A 20,821-nucleotide genomic window follows, 5' to 3' on the forward strand; every position below is an offset into this window, starting at 1 on the left:
ATTTTGAAAAAAAATGTAATTTAAAAATAAATAAGGGAAAGTTGCACAAAAATAAAATTATTTACTATTCTATACTTTGATTATTTTTGTATTTGTCATATGGAAACAAATTCGTGTCACGTTTTGACCTCGAAACTATAATTTTTACAATCAACTCCGAAAATTTAAAACAGATATAAAAATCCAATTTAATGTAAAAATTGTAATGCACAAATGCAATTTTCTTGCCATTTTACAATTGTTACCTCTTAACACGTTCCGAGGTTTCCAATGCAGAAATTATTCCTCCATTGGGGTGTAGTTCCCGTACAGATACTTTGTAGGCCGCGTATGGCACAAACCAGTAATTTTAGACTGGCACGTGACTGCATTTTTAAATGCCGTACAAATTTGTATTTTATTTCAATTTCGAGAAAAAGAAATTAACAAAAAATAAAAAAAAAACAAAACAGATACTAAAGTTCAATGAATTCATAAGGCAATAAGGCACAGCCAAACAAACTTTCTACTGGAAATACCCTAAAATTGAAACGACGGAATGCGATACAAAATTTTTAGTAAATACGCCGCATTCAGTACATTCAGTACGAAATACCGCTCTGAAAGCCGCAAAATTTATTGCCGACTGCAATGCAAATTTATGCGAATTGTTGCAATTGCAGTGCGGATGAGCGAGGGGGACACTTGCACAATCGACTGCAATTTCTGTGTTTCTGTGCTTGCACAAAAACTTCTAAAGGCTGAGCTTAGCGCCTTAAGTCATTCCTTGTAATTGCCGAGACAAAAATAACTTCATTGCACCGCACATTTTCGAACTCATTTTTATTTGCTTCTTAATTTGCTCCACCACAAATCGCTCCAATCCATAACGATTTCATTGTACCGGCACTGACGAGTTCAGGTAAGATTCTCAAAGGAATTCGGATTCTTTTTTATGGGGAATAATTAAAGCGAAATTTGTAAGTGCGTTGAAGCGGAAGTTGAGTCATGCGGGCACGGTGGGCTATATGTAGTATAAAATCTAAACTTTTTTCAATTTGCTCAGGATTAAACATTTTTTGGTATGGATTATAAAGACAAGTTATTCTGTGCTCAATGTACGTTATAGGAAAAAAAATAAAAGTTATATTACGTAAAGTACTGAAGTGTAAACTTATTACAATCTTTAAGTAACTGAACTAGATACTTTAGAATTGGGTAAGTTGGAGTGGCAGAAAACTCTACTAGCTGAGCTCCGCTTAATTGATCTGTTCGGGTCTTGCGACAACTAGGAAATATGTTCAGTATCTTCACATAGCAACATTTGAACTGAATAAATTTTAAGGTCTTTAATCAATAGACATTGTTAGGTTTATCAAAAGTTTTAATTTGTCCCGGGAAAGTTTAGGGGATTCTGTCTTAAAAAATACAACATGGGATGCGATGGGTTTTCTAATTGAAATTTGTTTTTTTTTTCTTCATTACATATTACTATATTTATATGATATATAGTTAACATAATTCATTAGTCTTTATTATGTCTTTCATTTAAGACAAAGTACTTGACTGCACATTTTGGTACTTAGTGTTTTAAGTTTAGTATTAGTAAGCCATATTATCATTAGAATTTCTATCTTCGCAGTGTTTTTCTTCTCTCAGAACGTTTTTGATGTGTTTATCAGTTTCTTGTTTTCGTCACACATCCATCATTTCCTAATTTTCTTTCCATTTCATAAATAATTTTTATTTGACTTTTTGTGGAAAACTCATCCCACTGTGCAACACAGTTTAAAGTTTAGAGGGGCATAAATTTGAATTGGCAACCAAAATCAACGTCCTTAACAATAGTTTAAAAAATTTATGTTTGGTTTGACTGTCTTATAAAGAAAACAAGGTACAAGGTAAAGTACTAATATGAACCGACAAGACAAGGCAAGATACGGGCACATAAACCGCAAACAGCGAGCATTCACACTCACATCAAAGGCGCTCATATGTGAAGCGCGCACCTATAAGTGCAGTGGGTGAATCTCTGATGGAAGCATTGGATACGAGCAAAGGTCTTCGATGTACAAGGTTCTTTTCTGTAGTTTTGAACTCTTCGTAAAATAATAAAATTTGAAATACAGAATAAAAAAAATAAACACATAAAAAATTATGGTTTAAAAACAATGAAGCCAAATGGAAATGAAAAATGCTGATTTTTAACAATTTTGACAACCGAAGGGATTTGAAATGCAGTTGAAATGTTAAATAAAAATACATACATTCATTTATGTATGTATGTAGATATATATTTATATGTTTATGTTTGAATAAAATGTAGATTTTTATATATTCAGTTCAATTTTAAAATGTTTGTGGAAGTTTTAGTCTAAAGTCTTTGTTGCCATCATAAAACGTAACGAAGGTAGTTTCCCTGATTTTGACTACCAAATTTCGCCAAAAGGCCTAAAGGAATAAAAAAATATCGGCAGGTGCACTTAAGAAAATAAATGATGCTTTTTATTCAGTAATGATTTTGGGAATACAAAAAGGGTTAAATGCAAAAACGAACACATATTTAAAGGATTTTTCTTAATTTAAATTTAGTAGCCTTTTTAAGAACTTTATTTTATTTCAGCCATTAGTTAGTTAGCAGATTTAGAGCCATTATTTATTTTTGTATATGATATCAGTATCATTTGTATGTGATATCATTATCAGTTGTATATTAATCGATTTAGTATTTAAAACTGTGTATTAATCTCTAAATATATTTAGTTGTAAATTTACTAAAAAATATAAATTTAGTTTAGAAAAAGAAAGGCTTTCATAACCGATAATTTAAAGAAAATTTATATTTATAATTACTTTGATTTTTAACATCCATTTGACGAAAGAAACTAAATTCTTAATATAAACTATTGTTTTTAATAGAGAGATTTTTACCAAACAGTAGTGAAATTGCAACAACAAAAATTTTTTCACTATTTAATTTTTTAAAGTTGATTGTATTGTTCCTCTTGCTGTTATTTACAGTTCTTGGTGGATCAGGGCTTGCAATGCATTCCAATGCATTCTATTTTTCTCGGACTGCTGTAAGTCCTACCTATATGTAATTAAATTTGATTTTTAATGTCAGTGATGTTCATCATTACTATGACTATTGTTATTTAATAGATTTTATTATATTTAATAGAGAGGTTTTTTGAATAATAGTGAATTGTAACAACAAAATTTTATTATTTTTAATTATTTGATGTTTTGGCTGACCACACAGTTGTATCAAGTATTGCCAAATACTGATCATCAGTTGTCGTTTCGAAATTGTATCTTATATTTAATTATTCGTAGATAATTTCTTGAGATTGCAAGTACCAAGGGTTAAAATCGTACCCTGCTAAATTTGAAGCTCGGAGTCAGCGTTCATTAGCCAACTGACCCAAAGCCGTACTTGACTAGTATGTTCGAACTTGGAGTTTAATTAATTTGCTGTGAAATTTCATTAACAAATTCACTTGCTGTGTTATATTAGAATCAAATCATAAATCAGCTGTAAAATAATTATAGCTATTTTTTATTCCTAAATTTCAATACTATTCTTTTGCAGAGGTATTATTTAAGTTATTCTGATTTTAGCATGATTCACATAATGATTATATAATTCTGCCTTTCTTCAACTCACTTAGCGATATCTCCAGTATCAGCATTAGCCAGATTCTTGCCTTTGTTAATGCCTCTGGTTGGTTCTAGTTTGACCCTCTATCTACTACCCACTATTACGAGGTTTTTGTGGATTCAAAACGGCTTTCATCCTTAGCTATTTGAGGAGGATTCGTCCTCTCTCCACCACAACCAACCAACCATATAATTCTGATTCTAAGCATGATTTTATATTATTCTTTCGTCTATATAGAACCTTATCTGGATACCTGATATAAAGGAGAAAGTCATGCATTTGAAATTTCGTCTCTATGTGTAGTATAGTAGCATGACTTCCCTGTTTCTTTTATAAACAAAGGACGTAACTACAATAAGTCGACATTCACCCAATTGCTGTTCACAATAGTTCACTACAGTATGATAAGAAAAATCTACAATCGAAGAAGACGAATTTCGATGTACACAGAACACTTTCGCAAATATTCTACACAATCACTGACATACAGTCACAAACCAAATTATATGGAATCATTGACAATGAATCATTCTTTGAATAAATAATTGATCATGAGCAGTTACTGAAAAGTACTTTTATCTAATCGAACTCAAAGAAGAATGTGGTACTGCGTTGATCAAATACTTAGACGATTTCAATACAATACCCCATTGAAATGGAAGGATCAGTGTAGCGATGAAAAATATTAATATCTAATCAAACTTAAAGAATAATGTGGTACTAGATTGATCAAATACTTAGACGATTTCAACACGATACCCCATTGAAATGGAATTAACAAGGAACAATGCAGGGATGGAAAATACTGATTACTCATCAAACTCAAAGAAGAATTTGGTACTGCGTTGATTAAATACTTAGACGATTTCAATACAATACCCCATTGAAATAGAATTCACAAGGATCAATGTAGCGATGGAAAATATTAATATCTAATCAAACTTAAAGAAGAATGTGGTACTACGTTAATTAAATACTTAGAAGATTACAATACAATACCCCACTGAAATGGAATTCACAAGGATCAATGTAGCGATGGAAAATATTAATATCTAATCAAACTCAAAGAAGAATGTTGTACTGCGTTGATCAAATACTTAGACGATTTCAACAAGATACCCCATTGAAGTGGAATTAACAAGGATCAATGCTGGGATGGAAAATACTGATTACTCATCAAACTCAAAGAAGAATTTGGTACTGTGTTGATCAAATACTTAGACGATTTCAATACGATACCCCATTGAAATGGAATTTACAGAGATAAATGCAGCGTTGGCGTTCTGAACAGTTGTGAATAAACACTGTTCACACTTAATCTCAAAAAATACAGTTTAAAATGGAACGTAATAATGATTGCTTGTAAGAACCAAGTCCACTGAAAGCCCTATGCTCTCTAAGAAGAGATATTTGATATCTTTGATACTAAACTTGCAATAAAAAAATTTTACTACTGCAACTAAGCAATAACCACAATTGTTAGTTTGAATTGTTTTCAAAATCTGATGAAAATGAATTGAAGAACCGATTAAATTAATTGCTTTTATAATTCTCATTTCATTGCATCGAATCCTGTTCCATGGAATGGAGGTGTGCCAATGTGGTTGATTGTTGTTGTTGTTGTGATTCAATTAGTGCGCGTCTGTGGCATGACATTTTGTTGACAAGTTCAGTGACTTTGGAATTTCATTTAGAATTTTTCTACGGAAACCTTCAATGCATTTTGGTTTGGGTTGGGTTTTAATTAAATTATCAACGATTTCATACATAATTTATTTGCCATTGATGGATGTTTTTTAATTATAAACTTGTGTGTGGCAGTTGAATTGATTTTTAATACAAAAAAAAGGGAAAAAAAATAATAGTGAGTTTGCAACATTTTATTTTTGAATATCAGTAAGTTTAAAAAATTCCATCAAATAAAATTATAAATAATTTTATGCTTCAAAACAATCCTTCCTATATTATATTTGTGCTTACTTACTTTTTTCTTGCGTCTGTGTGAAGATGTTGAATGTGGCGTACCACGTCCATTTTCCACATTTTTTCCCAATGAATTCAGTAAGTCATCAACGTTGCGTATGCAGTTACGTTCCAAAGTATTTGGTGCCGTAACCGCGCCTGCTGCAGTCCTATGACCCAAACTATTGCTGCGCGATCTTCTGCCATCGGCATTTGCGTCTAAGCGATTTTTTTGTAGCCAATAAACTTGGTTTGCATAATTTATTTCAGCTGCGGCTTTACGCGCATTACGACGACTCAAGCTGGCATTATTTCCTGCGTCATTGGCGCTGCCACCATTTGCCAGGTACTCACCCGATATATGTACCTTTGGCGTTGTGACCAACTGCAGACCTGCAGCGCCAGTTTGATGTGGAAATTCATGTAGTTCATATGGGTATCTGGGATCCATGGTTTGACCAGGTTGTCGTGGGTACATATAACCATCACGTAAGAACATTTTTGAAGTTGTATAAATGCGATCGTCAATCTGGTAGAGACCATTAGCACCTGGTCCTTCACCACTACCGATAATGCCATTTCTAATCAGTGCTGTTGGCGTATAACCAGCGCGTATATAACGCGCTTGTGTGTTTACTGTATTTATTATGCCATTGCGTCGCACTGCCGCCGTTTGTGTCGGTAATACTGTTTTACGTTGTTTCGCTTTAAAACTGCTTCGCCGAGAAGTATACTTTAAAAATTTCATTTTCACGAACGGAAGATAGTTATTAAAACAAAATTACAGCCTAAAAATAGGCTTTGCTTTTTTTAAATTTGATTTAATTTTTGGTTTTCGATTAATTTATATTTTATTTTATATATATTATTTCAAATAAAATTGAATAAAACAACGGACAACTAAAAATATATTATATATATTATTTATATTATATTATATATATATATTATATATTATAAAATTATTTATTTTCGTTTGATTTACATTTAATTTTATTTTAAATTAAAAAAAAATTAAAAGAAAAGTTACAATTAAATACATTTTTATTGTTTGTTTTAAAGCAACGTTACACTGTAATATATATTAAACATTATATTCGTTCTATATTAGGTCACTGGAAATTAGATATTTCTTTGAAATTTCACAGTTTTCAACAAACACTGGCGCGCTTTACTCATTTTCCATGGCTTTTCATTGCAATTATAAAATTTTATTGCTGCAATTGTTGCTACACTTTCAGAACGCGCCATAATAATCCAATTAGTTGCTTTGTTTTTTGCTTGTTTTCGTTTTATTTGTGTTTTTGCAGTGTATTTCCTTAGAGCACATGTTTTGGTTAAGTCTATGGCATGATACATTTTACCAGTCGATTTATGTTGTCATTTACGTTTTTGAGCCGCAGATAGACAAGGTAATTTTGTTTGTGGTATTATGGAAGTGGCATACTTTTCGAAGTATTTATTTCTATAAAACCCTAATAATTCGGTTTTAAAACTATATCATTAAGTTCGATATATGTACGTCGATTGGTGATCTATCAACTTTAATCCACACTTGTTAATTTTTTTTGCTGACATCAAAATAGCTGCAGAGTAAAGCTTTATTTAACCTGAATGTTTTTTATGACTACTAAAAGGGGGGTGGATACTGATAAAATGAATTAATTGAATGTTAACTTGTATTCCTTCCTAACGCTCATATTAATTTAATTCAAATTATTGAGTTCTTAAATTTTGTTTAAATCAACAAAAATTTTGATAAAAGAATACGCAAAGATAACTAGTAAGTGTAAGAAGTCCATAATACTCACACCTTTTGGTATATAAACTTAAGTCCATAAAGCTTTTTTACCAATTACAAATTATGATGAGCTATGTAATATAATGTGAATTAATTAACTCTTGTATTCAGTATCATCTATAAAACAGATCCTATAGACCTTTTACTATTAAGAATAACAGTTTTTCATATAACTCAGATTGGAGTATATTATATTAAGTGGATTGAATATTAGCTATGGATTATATTTGATGGTTCTCTTACATGACATGTATATGACATATATCATGTAACAGAAAAGTCAGAGGCAGATGTGATAAATAACATCATCACAGATGTGAATGACATAATAAAAGTCGTTCGAACGAGAAAATGAGCCTGACATGAATAATATAGTTCGAATAGAAAAGAACTTTAAAGATATTGAACAAAGAGTTGTAGAATTTTTATCTACAACAGTTCCTTGAGCAACAAATCCTAGATTTATGCAGATTCGGTAAATGTTTATTTACATTTGATTTATATTACATTGTAATATATGTGAATTTGTTAATATATACGTATTCACATTATGTGAAAAAAGAACATATTATTTGATGGTAACGATACTAGTTTTAAATCTAATATAGATTCCTTTTTTGGCCATAAATAGTATAAATAAATGTATAATCTGATATGTAAATATACTTGATCTAAAACAAATTTTTAATTTAGCAAATATTAAAAACTAGTAGTGTCTCAATTTTACTACTTAAACATATATAGTCTGTGATATTTTAGTTCGCTTATACTGCTTCAAATGGTTCGGGTAGCTCTTGTAAATTGAATTTGGAGTGTTTGGAGCGAAAATTCGCAAAAAAAAATATATATTTAATAATCAAATTTAAAGTTTCTTTTTCTAATTATTTTTTGTTTATTTTATACATTTACTCAATTTTTGTTTTTAAAAAATATTTTGTTCATTGCTCTGTTTTTTTTTCGTAAAATTAAACTCAAAATAAGTTATTAATATTTTATTTGACATTTATTTAATTTTTTATGCTATTATTTGTTTAAATTCTTTTATTGTTGTGAATTAAACAAAGGTAAAAAGTTCTTTTTTTAAACCACAAATAAGTTCACCATTTCATATTTTTAAATTAAAAATATTAAAAAAATGTTTAAGTCTTATTAAAATAAAATAAAAATATTAAAATTTAAAATATTAAAATTTTTATTGCTCAGTTATTAAGACGATTTTATTTATATATTTTTGTGATCTTATATAATAATTATATACATAGTATTATGTATATTACAATCATTAAACATACTTTATCGAATTAATATGAATTTGAATACTTTCACTAATCACACGCGTTTCCGTTCTAAGCACTTCTTTTAATCGCGACCAACCATTTTAAACTAAGGACAGTAAAAATACGAAATAAAAATTTGCTATACAAATTTAAAATAAAAAACAATTAAAAATAAATAAAATTTAAAAAGAACAAATGAAAACATTTTACAAGAGAACATAAAAAAGGCGAATGTTTCCAACGCCATTGATAAAAATTTCCAAAGATATATATATGAACATATGTAAATACTTTTCCTAAAACAAATATTTCCACATGCAACACAGTTGCATTCCAATATGTCAAAAACAGATATGTTATACCGTATGCGTGTAAAAGTCTCAGTACGAGAACTCTGCCTCTTGATTGTTATGAGACATTGGAAATGGTTGGACTTTTTAATCAGCCACACGTTTTTAATTTTGAAAAAATAAAATAAATATCATCCCCACACTTTCAGTAAAATGAAAATAAAATAAATATATATTAAATAATTTTTTTTTTTTCATAAAATAAAATAAACAAGAACGAAGACTATCAAGTGTTTTTCTCTATTATTTTTTTTTCCGTGGCCCTAAGACCATTTTAAATGTAGTCTAAGCTTTTGAGAAGATTACTATTAGTAATGTACACTCAGTGTGGGGGGCGTTTTATAGTGATTAAAATATCTCATTCATACGTCATCGAATTATTCCGATATCAAAATTGAAAATGTAAATGGAAATGAGTTCAAATGCCTCTTAATTGTTGATATGTTTTTGATAACATTCGCATATACAATATATCAATCTCTTTATATATATTTTATTTTATTTTAATTTGTTTTTTCTTTTTTCTATGGTTCATACGAGTGTGAATTAGGGGCGGTTAAAAACTTTATAAATTGCATAAAGTTAAAAATATTCTTTTTTTTTTGTTCTATTTATTTTTCTTGTTTTGTTTTATTAACACATTTATTTGGGATTGTCTTTGATTTGAATTTTAACATAGATTATGGAACTATAAAATACGATCTACATATATCTTATAATCAATAGGCTTGTGGGTAAAACATTTTAGAATGTTAAGAAACTTGACTTTGTTTTTAATTGCAAATTATTGAATATTCAAAAAATGTAATATACTTTTACAGGAGCTATTGATAGTGTTGCATATATTATACACCATAGCATATACCTATCATATAGCGGACAATATAAAACAAAGATAATGAACGAAAGCTAGGAATGAGCCATCGTGAATTACCCCAAATAAGTGATGAGATGGACTTAATGGAAAATTTGCTACTAAGATTACCGATTATGCGTGCACTCGACTCAAGACACGATCTGTATCCTAGTAAGCTTTATTAAGACAATGCAAAATTCAACTGTTTATACGAAGGAGTTTTCCTAGTCACTGTAAAATCGTTGTAGTCCTGAATTCTGAATACCATTAACCTTCAGTAGGAGAATGGAAAATTTTGTTGAAGTGAAACTGAATATTAAGATCAGGTGAATAGAAAATTTAGCTGAAGTGTGTACGAAAGAATTTTCATAGTCAGTATAAGATTGTTATAGCCCTCAGTTCTGCATGCTATTAACCTTTTGTAGGAGAATGGAAAATTTGGTTGAAGTTTATTGAAAGGAAGAAATTTCCATACTCATTGTTAGATTGTTCGAAACACTAAAGTTGAATATCTGGATCAGTTGAATGGAAAATTCAGCTGAAATGTTTGCAAAGCAAAATTCCTAGTCACAATTATATCGTTGTTAAAGACAAATTCTGATATAGCTTTTAGTAGGAATGCAGAAAATTTTGTTGAATTTATCCGGAAGAGTTTGCTTTAGTCACAATAACATCAATGCAGGAAACTTATTTAGTTGGTATCAAAGATTAAAGTCACTGCAAACATAAATAGCGAGAATCTAAAGATTCGGTACTTCTTAAAGATACAACTAAAGTAGAAATCAATATATAGACAGAACCAATACAATAGTTGTACGATCTACAACAATAGCTGTGTGTATCTGTGTGCAATCACAAATGTTTGACCCATACCTTGAGGGAATATCACAGTTTATGAACGGAGTATTTTTCAAAGGTTTCTATAATATTATATTCCCATTCTTAAAGTTTTATTTCATTCGTCATATATATAGAAAATTCAAAATTGATGATATGTATATTTATATGTAATTATTACGACTACTTTATCCGATAATAGCAATAACAATAACAATTATTTAATAATAATAATTAGTATGCATTTAGAGTACTTACAAAAAATTCATCCTCGATCACAGGATCAGCAAGCATTTCAATGGCTTCTGTCATAGAACGGCAAGTTCTATTTGTATTCTTCTTCTTCTTAAGTTTTCTACCCAATGTCGCAGCATCACTGAAACGATGTAAAAGTTTCTCCCTTTTCCGTGTTGCCAATGGACTCGAAGTGGAGCTGGCATGACACAATAAAGAAGAGTAATTATTGCTCGTTGATGAAATGGTACTTGTGTTTGCATAGAAGTTTTGTGTTTGGTACTGTGATGGCGCTGTTAAAGTGCTATTAGAATCGATCTTCTGTATGAGATTATATTCCGATTGTGGATATTTACTAGGTATAGGAGATGCAGTAGAAGCAGATTTTATGGAAGATTGTTGTGAAAGTATAGGCTTTGGTGGTGGTGGTGGAGGTTCTTTCATTAAGGAAACACGCCTAGGTGCTGCACGTGGGAGTGTTGTTGAATTTGGTGATGTCTCGCCGTAACTAACAGCGCGGCGATTCCGATCGTTTTCTTTTTCTCTATAAAGACAAAACAAAATAAATATTTATTAAAGAATTTAAACAGTTTGATTATAATTATATTTAAAGAATTATTAATCAAAGTATAAATATTAAAATACATTACTATTGTTTTTAAATTAATTCATACTTTTCATCTACCCTATTCTTTTCTTAGCCTAAGCATACCTAAAACGCCTTCTCTGCAGTGGTGGACTAAAGAAGCAGTTAGGCGCTAAAGGCACAAAATATCCTATTTGTAGCGGAGTTTCTGGGCTATTAACAAAATGATAAGCATCCTGTTGTGGTAATAAATCGTTGTCATGTGGTATGATTGGCATCGATACTCTTTTGGTTGGAGACATACTGCTTTTAAATACTTTTTTGTGATATTTTCGTTGTAAGTTTTGCTGTTTACGCAAAATGTTTATATCTATTGATGAACTTGTTGAGGCCGCCGAGTCCAAAGAGTATTGGCTAAGAGTATTCGATTCGGTATCTATGAGTTCGACAACATTTCTAAGATCATCATCACTGGAACACTCATGCACAGTATAGCATGTAAAATTATGCGCGGTGTAATCGATTTGTGACATTTTTATTTGTTAATTTTTGTTCCTTTTTTATTTATTTTTTAATTTTTCCTTTTTTAATAATTATTTTTAAACTTTAATATTTTTAATCACTTATTACGTTTTTTGGCAGTGTTGTATAATTAATTTTTATAGTGTGTTTTTTTTATACATTATTTTATTTATTTGACTAGAGTTTGCTTGTTGACTTGCATTTCACTTTAAAAATAAATTTAAATATATCCATTTTTCATATTATTAATTTAAGATTTTTATTACAAAATTGCTTATGAGATATTATGTTGTATTGTTTCTACAGCTTTTATGATTTTTCCGGAAAGTTTCACTTTCGACAGTTTAATCTTCAGGTTTTATTATTTATTTTTTTATTACAAAGTATTTTATTTATCATACTAAAACCATATTAACATGATTGTCAGGTAATCCGTGGTTACTTTTCTTTCCTATAATCTTTATAAATATAATATAATTAAAATATAATATTATATTAAGTTGGCCAACAGTGTATGTATGTTTAGTTTGGTTTATACAAAATAAATTTTTTTTAATAAATATTATTTAAAACAAATAAATCTTAGTATTAAAAAATTTTATTTATATTAGTTTGATAGAAAAATAAAATTTAAAAATATTTAATTGAATTAAAATTTTTAAAAAAAATTTGTATATTTTATATCAATAAAATTCAATAAAATTGTTGAGGGAACAATTGAAGGAGCAACAAAATATTGTTGTAGAGCATAACAAAAAAGAAATAAAAGGCAGGATCTAGTTCCCTTGATGTCTCAAACTTTAGCGCCCTTTCCTTTGATCTCTTGCAATGCCTGCGTCTCAATATCTCATCTTATACTTTGATGAAAGGCAGCTCCTCTCTATTCTCCTAGCTTTCGTGACCATAGTCACAGAGTTCACAACTAATTTACGTACCGCTCTTAAGTAATAACCCCACTTCCCCCATCTATTTCTCTTCCTTCTATTCTACACCCCTTTGACAAACATATACTTCTAGATACAAAGAGGCTTGCTTTATCCCAACTCTTTCTACTAATTACTGGAGTGAAATTTCCCACACTGCCCTTCGGGTCTTCTTCATTCATTCTTAAGAGGTGGTAAAAGGTTTTAGTGTGTTAAAGTCTCACATTATTGCTTTCAATGCTTTTCACCTACCACCAAAAAAAGGTATAAGCATATAGGTTATTGTTTTACAAGCGGAGCGGATCTTAACTTTATCATCTCCGATTTATTTTATATTTATAAAACAAAAACATTCCAATATCAGGAAAAATTAAAAAAATTTGTATTTTTGTCTTAAAATATAACCGTCAATATTAATATTTAAATGTAAATAATTTTTATTGTTTACATTATTTGCAAAAATTTAAATCAATTATTTCTACAACGCAAAATATTTTAAGCTTCTATAACTTATAGTCTTAGATAGAGGGGTATTTTAAGATCAATCTAAATTACTAGGAAAAATAATTACTAGGAAAAAATTTGCTTTAAATAATTTTAGAATTTAATACATTGCGTCTGGTATGCTCTTTTTAAAACTGAGGCATAAACCACAGCTATATAAATATAATTAACTATTATAAAATGTAGTTTCTTTTTTCTAAACATTTTACTTTAAAGTATTATTACAATTAAATGTGGATTTATTGACATAATATAATAATTTATCAAATAATATTTACAAATATGCAATATTATAATATTATAAGGTATTTCACCAAATAATTTTTAAATGACTTTTTATACTTCCAAATGTTCAAATATTTAAATACTAATCACCAAATATATTAAATTAATTTGTCATTTAAAGATATTTAAATTGTTCGTAAATTTAAAAATAATTGACCCACTCACGTTTTAGAGATTAAGTCTTGCAAAAAACCTAAAACCACAAAAAATTCGACATAAATAATTTGTTTTAGATTACAAAATTTCCGCTAAAATTATTTTCTTTTACTTTAGAAAAATAGTTAATTTTAAATTAAGTTAATTTTAATAGCATTTTTTTAATAATAAAAATAAGCAAAAAAAATTTGAAATTATACACAAAATTTTGGTTTTTTTTCTACTTTATGATTTTCCCACACTTTTTGTCTGATTTCGGTTGTAAATTTAATTTGTTTTTGAGAAAAAAAAAAATACATATGCTGTATAAATAGTGCAAAAATATTATTAATTAAATTAATTAATTAGAAATTTCTTATTTAAAAAAATGCTTTTTTATGTTATTACGAAGGAAAACTTCAAAATGTTGAGTTAAAATAAACTTAATTAAATATTAAAAAATATAATATAAATTGAACTATAATTCCAATTATTATTTATAAATACTAATAGTCTTATATTTTATGCTAAATAAAAAGAAAAATAATTTTAAAATTATTGTACAAGAAATAAATTATAAAAATTAATTTTTAAGAATCTATTGAAAGTAATTATTAAAGTAATGTAAATCAATTTACTGAAAGGTGTGCTACTTTTAATTTATATAAAAATATATTTCCATATTAATTAGGTACTTGTTAATTAATATTAAACATCTACATCTAATTAAATCAGTTCTATTCAATTAAATATTTTTCAATATAATTTTGTTTTCTTTTTTATTATGAGAACTCAAGCCCTCATATAAAGATTTTTGTCTATAATATTATTTACATATTTTTTTTTATTTCTATTTAATATTATTAATAATAAATTAATATTAATACTATTAATAATAAAAAAATATTGTTAATAATATTAAATGAGTAATATTAAATGTTCGGTGCATTTTTTTTTAAATTAAAACATTATTTTATAGTTTTTACAATAGCTATAGAAATAATGAAAATTAGTTTTAGATAAAAATAATTTAGTGGAAAAATAGTGGAAATAAATACAATTTTAATGAATTTATTTACCAATTAAAAACATATTAACTTACTTTGATTAGGTTTTAAAGTAATATAAGATTATGTGCAATAATAATTGATGTTGATTTTTAAACGATGGGAAAGATGTTGGAAATCAAAATTTTTTATTTTTTGGAGTTATAGGAAATATAGTAAAAAGTCAAAAATTTTAGAGATGTACTTTGTAATCTGTAAGCATATTATGAATATTTTTTATATATATATAGAAGAAGAATGAAGTTTTTGTGAAATATTATTGATCGAGAGAAAAATGGATAACATTTCTTTTTTAATTACAAAAATCAGTTTTTGATTAAATATATAAAAAAAAAGTCAAAATAACAGCCAAATTTCAATAAATTAACCTAATTTTTATTGTTGCTTCTTCATTACTGTTTGAACCCTTTTAGTTTATTTTCGTCATAAGATTCGTCACATTCAACAAAAAAAAATTAACATATGAAAAGAATTTTGTGGTTTAAAATATGAGAAGTTAAAATTTTTTGAACTTGAAATTTATATAAGAACGCTACTAAAAAAGATAACCTTAAAATAGTGTCGCTCACATAATTCGGTAAGCGACATATAGACACATATATAAAGTATAAAGACCGCGTATTAAGAGAAGTGATCTTTTAAATTTAGTTATAATAAATGGATCAAATTTAAAAGAGTAAAACATTTGTTCAGCAACTCTTTTATATATAGAATTTAGTATGTGTATGAGAGTTGATCAAGTCATCGTCAATACTTTCTCTAGCTCATCAGAAGTATAAACACTTTGGTGTTTTGTGCTACAAACTTAATTTAAAATATAACCAACTGCGTCTTTCTTGAATGATCTTTCTTAAGATCATGCTCAGCTACTTATTCAACCATTTAGATGTGTTTGTCTTAAGCAGATATTGTCAGTAAAGTCGAGATCTTTAAGATATTTCGTGAACGTGTAAGAAATACCACTGATGGTTATATTATATTTATGGCGGAGTGTAGGTTGATATTGATGAAAATCAAAAATCGGATAGGTGAAAGCAGACAGTTTTGACAAACCACAGACTTTGTGGAGATACATTCGAAGAGAACGATGTGGTGGAAACGGACCTTACATTTAAAACACTTAATAAGTTTTATCAGACTGATTAATTTCGAAGTAAATTTAGCGCTCCAAATAGGTGAAGAATAAATGCTATCGAAAGTCGTGCGACAATTTATAAATCACAGTAAAAGAGAGGACTGCCATTTGTTAAATATTAAAACGAGTTTAGTTTATTTATGTGGTATTTGTTTAGAAGTCTGCCTGATGTTTACGACTGACCTTATCTAGGGTGGATTTGATGCGGTTTAATTAAATGGAGAAGAAAATCTTGGAAGCTGTGGATAGTAAAGTTATGTCTCTCTAGGTTTACGGATGCGTTATTTGCAATTTTTACTGAGACACTGTTAAGTTAGTCTTTAGAAATTATATTGTCATATTTACATTAAATATTTTGTATTATATTATTAACACTAATTAACAATTTAAATAACGTAATATTACATTAAAAACGGATTGTAAAAGTCGATATTTATGGCCACGTTTTTAAAATAGTTATTTATATAATTAATTTTAAAGATTTATTTTTGAATTGCATTTTACAATTTTTACTTATTATTGGTAAAACTGAAGTTTCAAAATTTCTCTTACATGAAATATATTTAAATACTTTTTTACTTTTTAATATATTTATGTATTAATATTTTTTAATATAATTTATGCTTAAGAAATTACTAAAAGCTTAATATATAAATACTTAAAAAAGTGAAAATACTTCTGCTTATAAATAATATGACATGTTAGGGCTTATCTCATATATTAAACTTTCCTTCAAACTTTAATATAAAAAGATTAATAATATAATAATATATTAAGATATATACACTATTTGCAGCATTATTTATAATTAAAAAGTAATAAATTTATAATATCAGTACCAGCTTTTGTGGTCTTCACTTGATTTTTATTTTGTTTGAAAGGATCATAAAATTTTCTCTTCAAATTCAATCGCTTTTATAATTTTTCTTAATACACTGCAAAATATACATTGTAAAAATATTTAAGAAAAAAGTCTATTTTGTAGCAAAACAAGAAAAAAACCAAATTCAATTAAAAATAATATTTTTGTGATTTTAAATTCATAAAGTAATTAACAGGAATGCATAAAAGTGAAAATTAACAACAAATTTTTTGTACAAGAAAAATTAGGTGAAAATTGTGACGGAAATAAAATTATATTTCCAGCTCATAAAAAAATTAAACGAAAGTGAAAATAAGTACTGCGCCAGACAGCAACGCAAATCGAAAAGATACTCGAAAGACCTGAAACAGCAATTGACAGACAAGGCGCAGACTTAAGTTGGTAAAAAATTTAAAAATAATTTTCATTAAAAAAGAATTTATTTATAATATAAAAAGAAAAGATATATGATATATGAAACGCTTTATAATTGTTGGATTATATATTAGCGTCATCAAGAGCAGAATGAATATTTTATAAAAAGAAAAACGAGCTGGGAAGGCTCGGGGCATAAAATTGGACACAAAAAGAGGAAAAGAGGAAATATAAGGCAGCAAATATGTTGCAGTGATAATTACAATTTCAGAGTGCTAAAAAGAGAATACTTAATGAGTGGATTTATAAAGGGAAAACACAAAGGTTAATAAAAACAAAGACATCAAATCAACGTAAATGGGTGCTCTTGAGGCTATTTTTTGCTCCGATTTACTTTTTATGCTTTTCAAAAAAAAAAAAAAAAAAGGGGAACGGGCGCATTTGCATCAAACGGCAAATGAAGACAGCTGTAGTAGAAGTATGTAGAAATTATTTAAAATGCATTTAATGCAACTGCATATAAAATTTATTCACTTGTAACATAATTTCCGGTGAAATTACAGGCGAATTTAAATGGAATGAGCCACGAAAGAGAAATACGAGTACTAGAGATAATGCATTCAGTTTCATATGCTCCGATATGTTGAATGTTCTATCGCACTGAACATACATACTATCGTGTAGTATGTAGTTAGTTTCATACTTCATTTGCTCTAGAATGCTAATAAACACTCTTAATAGAGAGGCAGTAACTCGTTAAGTTGAACACTTAAATTGTAATTTAAAATCATAATATGGATTGAATGAAAAGTAATTGTGCTGCTTCCTTCTTTTTCCCTTTGATAAGTAGATAATGCAAGTACTTGCATTAGATAATTTTAAAATTACAATAAATTATGAATGTGATAACAAATTTTATTTTTTTTATAAAAGAGGAAGTAATTTTGTTTTGTTTTTTTTTTTTTTTGTAAGCCGGGTTGTACTAATTTGAAGTAGTTATCTATCATGGATAAATTAGATTCATGTGTTTATATTCGTGCTACTGCTTAAGATACAACTTTTTTGAATGGATGCTAGTTTATTTGAACTTTGGGTAAATAACCGTCTTAAAAAAATATGCTTGTTTATATTCAACACAAAATATAGTCAGAATATATATAACTACATCAGATCCTTTATAGATCTCATGTGCTACAAAAATATATAAATTGTGATAGAAAGCATATAAGATGAGCAATGATAATATATAAAGATACAATTTAAGTAAGGCTAATTAATAAAACTTTAAGGTAATTACACTATTAGTCATTTGAATTATTATAATTATAAAAGAATAATGCTCTTGAATATTCTTGAATAATACTGTTTCCACTGGTCTCATTTAGGCAGTTTTGCTCATTAAGAAAGCTAATGAGGATAATTTATCATACAAAGAGTTTTCGTATAAATGAGCACATTATAAATAAATCAACTTATTAAAGACGAAAAATATCGAATACAACCCTTAAAAAATATATCCCAAAAGGGTAATCGATTAGTAAAATTTGATATATTCGTCATATCTTTTATATATAAAGTGTAAAAACACAAGCTGTTTCAAATGCATAAATAAGCTTATTCCAAGGAAACAACCAAATATTATCTTCATTATCAAAACTTGTTTTAACTGTAGTCGGAACATGATATAATAAATTTTGATAAAGTGAATGTAATACTTAATGCAAGAATAGAAAATAGTAACAAAATACATTTGACAACTTAACATAGTTATTTGTTTATTTTATTGTTATATGATTATCGTATTATTTATTATAGCAATTCGTATTATTAGTATCATTTATCATTATTATTACTCAAATTTCTCAGTCAGTAAAATGTCATTTATGAGTTTCCGGGTCTTGTACAAGAAAGAACGTAATTTTATATCCTTATCCTATCGTAGGACCTTTTTGAATTGGGGTTTGTGTTTGTGGGTTTGCTATTATTCATTTGCCCCAGTAGATTGTGTAGATTTGTACTAAGTACTGGTTTCGTATGGTATTTGTAATATTATCCGATGATCCTAGATATTTTTAATTAAATGATTATGTTCATAAATATAATTTTTTCCCTTCAATGGTGCCTTTTCTTATACTTTGTGGGTGCTAATTCCTATTCCTAATGGATGCCTTCCATTAAGAATACGTATTCTCAGCAATTTTAATCTGTTATATGGGGATTGTTTAAGATGGATTTTGTATTTGTTGTAGTCTTTACTACTCGATCCTGTATTGCTATAATAAATCTCTCAGTCTTCCAAATTTAAAGAAGTAAAAGAAATACTGTTGAAGGAGTTTTAGGCAGATTTTTAATCAGCCTATAGCAAATGTATGAAGGATTAAGTTAAACCATAGATACCATGGTTATATTGCACTCCAATATAACAGCAAAATAAATGTTAATGGCTTGATAACGTTTTGTGTGTTTTTTGTTATAATTCCTGGTACTTTATTCAACTGATGTAAAGAGTAGTAGCTGCGACCCGCGACATATTTCTAATTTACCACAATTACGCAAATTTTCCTTTGTTATATTTTGGTAAAATAACATTATTTTATATATATGGTGTTCTAAATAAGTGAATTTAAATGTTTCAAATACTGTATTAAACTTCACGCTAATTTACTTAATTGACAAAGACCTTAGTATATATTTCTTTTTATAACATAATTTTAACTTTACATTAAAAATAAAATATTTTTCGTATGTCAACAACTAATATGCTGATACTAATGCTGATAGTGATGAAATTGTAAAAGATAAATTAATAAAGAATTAATAAAACTAAATTTATCATTATTTTTATTTAAGTAATTTAATATATAAATATATTTAAATATAAATAAAATAAATATTAAATTTATTTTTATTTTTTTTCGGAAAAATTATGAACGTATGTACTTATTTCTGCGGTCCTCCAACCCATTCAATGATTAGTATTGGCCCGCGATCTTATCTTGTCTGGACAGATAATATATAAGTATTTTATATAATACTTATATAAAATAAGTAATATATTTAAGAAATCTATATACACGAAATTTGATTAAAATACAGTTATAATCCTTTATACACCTGATATATAAGTAAATGACTCAAGAATATCACTCATAGTATTACTTGTTGACTGTATATATAAAATCTTATGTTGTTTATATAGAATAAGTAATATATAAAATCTATATATGTAAAATCTTATATAAACATATACAAATTTTTATATATAAACATTTTATATTAAATATATATAATATATATATTCACACTTTTAATCCTTTATTTGTTATTATTTACGACATTTCATATATGTTATTGAAACTATTGCTTAATATTTTTCGAGCTTATGCCATTGTTATTTTTAAAATATAATAAAATCGCAATATTCTTACATAAATACAAAAAATAATATTTTTATTAATAAATTACAAGTA

General features: G+C 27.5%; 1 protein-coding gene across 1 annotated transcript in view; it reads right to left on the minus strand.

Annotated features, from left to right (window-relative positions):
* Nucleotides 1-12,126, minus strand: part of LOC119678560 (tight junction protein ZO-1) — an 88,813-nt gene extending 76,687 nt beyond the window's left edge. The window contains exons 1-2 of the mRNA XM_038090453.1: nt 11,670-12,126; nt 10,982-11,501 (exon numbers count right to left, since the gene is read on the minus strand). Coding sequence (XP_037946381.1) covers nt 10,982-11,501; nt 11,670-12,076 — 927 coding nt within the window. The 5' untranslated portion in view covers nt 12,077-12,126. The remainder of the gene's footprint in view (nt 1-10,981; nt 11,502-11,669) is intronic.
* Between the last annotated feature and the right edge of the window lie 8,695 nt (nt 12,127-20,821).

Source organism: Teleopsis dalmanni, chromosome 2 (genome assembly GCF_002237135.1).
Source record: "Teleopsis dalmanni isolate 2A chromosome 2, ASM223713v2, whole genome shotgun sequence".
Classification (NCBI taxonomy): domain Eukaryota; kingdom Metazoa; phylum Arthropoda; class Insecta; order Diptera; family Diopsidae; genus Teleopsis; species Teleopsis dalmanni.